This window comes from Hordeum vulgare, chromosome 5H, assembly GCF_904849725.1.
Source record: "Hordeum vulgare subsp. vulgare chromosome 5H, MorexV3_pseudomolecules_assembly, whole genome shotgun sequence".
Lineage (NCBI taxonomy): Eukaryota > Viridiplantae > Streptophyta > Magnoliopsida > Poales > Poaceae > Hordeum > Hordeum vulgare.
In genome coordinates this window covers 314,973,780-314,979,487 of record NC_058522.1, presented here as the reverse complement: position 1 = coordinate 314,979,487, position 5,708 = coordinate 314,973,780, and the positions used below count along the sequence as shown (strand labels likewise).

Genomic DNA, 5,708 nt, shown 5'->3' with positions numbered 1-5,708 from the left:
CAATGGTCTCATCAAGCTGCAGCACGGTGGGCCGAGATCACCAACCGTTCAAGCATACCCTCACAACTCTAAAATACGTCACATCCATCTTCTGTCATTCTAACTTGAGAGATCAACGCACTTGTCAAGATCAAAATGTCATCAATGTGTGTGTCCATCATAGAATTTACCAACATGAAAAGAAAACATGAAAATATCAACACCACAAATGGATACACGAATCATGTCGCCAACTGGCAACGTAAGCAAGAAATGAAATAAATCCAGACCACACACGAGACACCATCGTGTGGACCGAATGCTCGCTCCAAATTAACCAGGTGCTCCGACTCCGAGCGCATGATCCTAAACTAACAACACTGTGCCCGTTCTTGTAACCTTGCGGAACTCCTTTTTCTTGTAATGCAATCGCACGCAAAGCTTTTGCGTGGCCGCGGAAAAGAAATGGAGAAAACCATCACCCCTCTCGTGCTCATGCCCATATAAGTAGCAGCATCCAAGGGCGCGATAGCAAAAGCCTTCCCACTCCCTTCCCTTCCATCTCAGACGCCACACCCAGCCCCGACGTACGGCCGCCGGCCGGCAAGAAGGCGTCGTCCATGGGGCCCCAGCAGGACCGGTCGGCGTCCAAGGCGCTCGCCAACGGCACGGCGGTGGCGCCCGAGAGGAAGGACGGCAAGGTGGTGCACTACAAGGAGTGCCAGCGCAACCACGCCGCCGGCATCGGCGGGTACGCCGTGGACGGCTGCCGCGAGTTCATGGCGTCGGCGCCCGCGGGCGCCGAGGCGCTCCTCTGCGCGGCGTGCGGCTGCCACCGCAGCTTCCACAAGCGCGAGGTGGAGGCCGTCGACTGCGACTGCTCCTCCGACACCTCCGGCCGGTGATCGCCGCCGCCCGAGATCACTGCCCAAGCCTGCTAGCTCTTCTCTTTGCTGGCTCGTCCGGGTGGACCAGCACCGGCAGGTAAGGCGTGGTGGACATTGAGATGATTCCATTCCATCTCGATCGATCTATCAAAAACATATATATATATGGCCCGGTTAATTATCTTCTTCCTCCTCCTCTTGATACGGTATTGGGATTAATTTGGTGACCGACTGTGTGTGATGTAATTAACATATCCGTACGTGTAGCATATGTGTGTTCAAGAGAATCCAGACAGGTGTGTGTGTGTGTAGATCGATCGATGAGATGAACATCTTGTAATTTGTACAGATTTGTCCTTCTTGTTTGGAACCAACGATTAATAAGATATGCCTCTGAATTATTGTTTAACAATACGATTAGCTACTACAGTACTACTACATCATATTAGATGTCTTTGCTTTACTGAATGGAAACACACTTTGACTCGTGAGCTTTACTTCACCGGGTGCGGTTGTAAAATTACGTTATCCTGTCACTAGCATGGGTCATTTAGGTATTGTTTTTCAATTAGCACGGCCGGAATATAGTAACCTAAGTTCGAGCCGAAGAGAAGCCGGGGGTCGTGGATCTTCGTGCCTGGTTCCTATCGGCCAGCTGAACTAGGCTGGGTTCCTATCATTTGGATCTCCGTGTCAGAAAAGTTTGAGAGCTGACCGTTACCCATTTGCTGCTATGGAAAATTATGCATGTATTACTATGTTGCAGTTTAAAATCACCGCTCAAACTAAGGTTAGTGACGATGCCAGTGACTGTAATAACAACTTACCTTGTGCACCAAAGTCAAAGAGCAGTAAGCATTCTTTTGCTTCCAAGGATACTTTTTCGTGAGAGCCTGCCCTGAAGAGTCATCTGGCCATCAAAACCGCATCAACTGTACCGTCGCTGTACAATTAAATCTCACTGCGCTGTCACTTTACTAAGAGAGCTCGCGCCAGCTCTTGTCAAACGCCGAGACTGGGCATCACTGTCACAGCGCCATATCTATTGCTGCCTCCAACTGCCAGTGCCGTAGCCACCATGTTCTTGTGATATTCCTGAACCTACTTTTCCAACGACTTTCAGGGCTAACCAACTAATCTCAGCCACGGGAAAACCTAGCAGGGCACGTGATTTCTCAACCAACGCGGATGGAAAACGTGACACCGTGTACCAAAACTAAAGCGCCGGCGCGGCAGGTAGAGATACCCCGTTCCTTTTTACAAGGAGAGGAGGATATATACGCCGGCACGACCAACATCGCCCGCGTCTTGAAAGAGTTGCATAACCTCTGTTTGGAATTAACCGAGCGTTTTTTTTCCTACCGACGGCGTGTGTAATTCGCACGGGCGGCAATAATAATAAATCAAATCAATGGGTGAGGCGCGATGGAGTACGTACTACGTAGGAAAGGAAAGCGAAGGCAGGATGACAAGAGGCCAGCCTCATGGATGGGGATATATCTCGATCTGTACGTGCGCGCACTATTAGTGGCCAGCTCGATCCATCGCAGCAGCGCCGGCAGCTTGATTGCGGTGAGCGTATATTCGCTAGCTAGCTGGGACCCCGATGCCCCGATCGAGTGCCTGCCGTGGATGCATGCATGCCGCCAGATCCAACGGACGGATTTGATTTAATATCTCATTTGATCATCCCCTGTGCGGGCGTAGCATCATCGACCATGGACCAAACTTGAGGCCACCGGCCCCCCGCGCTGCCGACTTTGGGCTAAGAGGTTTTTCTCCACGCCAAGCAACTTGTTCCGGGGTTTCGCAATTACCCTACCACATCGTTAGCCACCATCTTGTCCACCGATTCGTCTTTTCTGCATCAGCCAGTGGAAAATGGGAGAAGAAGGGCAGCATTTCCCGTTGTAGTACGTAGGGTTTGGTTTCGTTTTTGTTACAATTAGTGATGGTGATAATCTGTTTTGAGTCAGATGGGAGTGGCTGAGACGAACTGATCCGGCACGACCGTGGCATGCGCTGGCGACTGTAACTGAGGAAGAAGCATGTGCGGTGTTCGACAGTACAATCAACATCACCGCGGGGAGGGAAGACAATGTCTTGTTCTGGACGGAACGATGGCTACATGGCTTTGCTGCGACTGACATATCACCTCTCATTGTGGCTGTTGTCGACACACACGCACAAAGAACCGAAGAACGGTGCAACAAGCCATGATGGAAGACAGATGGACCCTAGACATACATGGACAAATCTCGTTCACGGCCCACATCTAGCTCATCTGAGACACGTAATAAATAACATGTTGGAGACAACAACTTTGAGGACACATTCACTTGGTCGTGCGACACATCTGGCAAATACACGGCTAAATTCACCTACGACTGACTTTACCAGGGTCTGGTGAGGTTGAACACGGCTAGCTGCACATGGCGAAGTTGGGCGACTCTAAAATGCAAGAACTTCACATGCCGGCCATACAATATTGCATCTAGACTTCTAACCGCAAAGCTAGACATGGGCTATAAGATGCGTCTTCAGCTTGTTGCACGTGCTTCATAGAGGAAGACAACGTGGATCACATATTGGCCTAATGCGTATATGTTAGAAAGGCATGGCATCTATGCTTCAATGCGATGCAGATCAATGAGGCAATCCCAGATGCTACATAAACTTTCAAGGAGTGGCGGCTGAAGACTGAAAGCACCTTTCGACAACCGTACAAGCGAGGTTTTGACACGATGGTGGTCATCACAACATGAACTATGAAAGCAAAGAAATGCGAGGGTTTTCAACCGCCATTACATCTCATGGCGCCATGTTGAGCAGCACAAGTTCAAGCACTGTTTGAGGAAAACAGATAAGCTGAGCTCTACCACCTCATGCAATGGCGGCACCATGTACGCGATCGATCGATCGGACATCTTCCGTAGCTAGCTAAATTAGGCTTCCCTTTTCCTCTTTCTATTTAGAGCAACTGTGCACTCTTTTGTATGTTCCTTTGATAAAAGAAAGCAGTATGCCATTGTAAAGCTAGCTAGCCAGCCATTACGTACATACATGAACTATTGTACGGAAGCAACCGCGCTAGTTATCATTGATGCTGGCTGGCAGGATGGCAACGTTCTTTCGTTTCCAAACAGTGCTCAAACCTGTGCTGCTTAACATCCCGTCACGAGATGTAACAGCGGGTCTTTCCACCGGCGTCACTCACGACAGGTGCCACGTGTCAGCTGGCGCACCTGTCGTCACAATGCAGCTGGTCTTTTTTGTCATTTGAACTCAAAGATGATTTTTTTTCTAGCAATTCGATTTGGTGGGTGGTTCTTTTGGACAAAAAATCCATTGTGACTGCATCACATTTAATCAACCACGAGTGCGTTCGACTATGAAAAGTTAAGTTTAGTTATCCTTTATAGACATCAAATGTGATGCGGTGGTGTGTCTAACATTGTTGGCGCTATACATTGAGGTCTCGGGTTTGACCCTCATGGACACCATTTTTCATAGGAAGTATCGCTTTGTGTTGTTTACTGGAAAGTGCGATCCAACGGTTATAGAAATGCATAGTGACGTTTTAGGGGCTTTTACGAGATCTGCAGATAGTAAAGGCGATGTTTCAACCTCACACAGTCGTTGTTGGGCTTGGCGCTTTCAGGGGCTTCTTGCGAGATTTGGTACTAATTTAGGAGGTTTTCTACAATAAAAAGTGGCGTTCCTTTCTTTTGAGGAAAAAGAATTGGTGTTCCGGACTCGTAGAAAAGTGGCGATCCAGTCTCCCCAAGCATTGACAATGGGTCTCGCACAACGCTGACATGCTACGCAAGAGGGCACGAATTAAACCATACATACTTGGTACATCTATTTTTTGTATTATTTTACTACCTCCAATTCAGCAAATAACTTCACGTTTTACACTACAACACTTATTATGAATCTGGGGGAGTAATTTTAACACCAATCTGCACGTGGCATACAACTTCATACATGATTGGTGTATTTACCTGGTCAGGCCCATTTTTAGGTGAATCAACAATTAGCAAACCATGGGCCAAAGTAGTCCATGTGCCTTGCTTTTCATGATCAACCTTTTAAATATATGCCACGTGCGTCCCATCCGGGAGCTCCTGCTCAGTGCTTTAAGCGAACGTTAGCGCTGCTGGCGCTCGCAGGCACCGCCTAGCGGGCCGACCCAACAATTTGCTGACAAATCAAACCCGATGAAAAAAATTAGAGCGGGACTCGAACTACAGCGCAAATGTCAACCGCACCGCGTGCAAACCAATAGACCACGCTAGGCGGTCTAGTTAACAATTCCTTCATTGCAATGTTAGCATATAGTAGTATTATATACCCACTGAAAAAACTCATAAAAAGAAAATAAGTTCATTGATCTTTAAAAAAGTTCATTGGTTTTGAAAAAAAGTTCACCGAATTTAAAAAAAAGTTCATCAATTTTGAAAAAGTTGATCAAATTTTAAAACAAATTTTAAAGAAGTTCAATGATTTGGAAAAAAGCTCACCGATTTAAAAAAAATGTTGATCTGTTTTGAAAGAAGTTGATCAAATTCAAAGAAAGTTCATCAAATTTAAAATGTTCATGTAATCTGAAAAAAGTTCTACAATTTTCAAAAAGTTCATTGAATCTTAAAAAGTTCACGTAATCTGAAAAAAGTTGAAAGATTTAAAAAATAGTTGATATATCTGAATAAAGTTCATCGAATCTGAAGAAAGTTAATATAACTTAAAAAACACATAATTCTATAAAAATCACACATTTGAAAAAATGGAAGAAAAAAAGGAAATCGAATAATACCGTCCATAAACTAAACCACGAGC

The 5,708-nt window shown here is 46.3% G+C and overlaps 1 protein-coding gene across 1 annotated transcript; it reads left to right on the top strand.

The window, feature by feature from the left end:
• Positions 1 to 290: 290 nt before the first annotated feature.
• On the top strand, positions 291 to 1,275 carry LOC123395651 (mini zinc finger protein 1-like). Its single transcript, XM_045090675.1, has one exon. The coding sequence runs from the start codon at positions 600 to 602 to the stop codon at positions 882 to 884; it is 285 nt and encodes a 94-aa protein (XP_044946610.1). The 5' UTR covers positions 291 to 599; the 3' UTR covers positions 885 to 1,275.
• Positions 1,276 to 5,708: the final 4,433 nt, after the last annotated feature.

Excerpts from the sequence above, each read along its gene's own strand:
- LOC123395651 (XM_045090675.1), top strand. The coding sequence starts at position 600 with ATGGGGCCCCAGCAGGACCGGTCGGCGTCCAAGGCGCTCGCCAACGGC.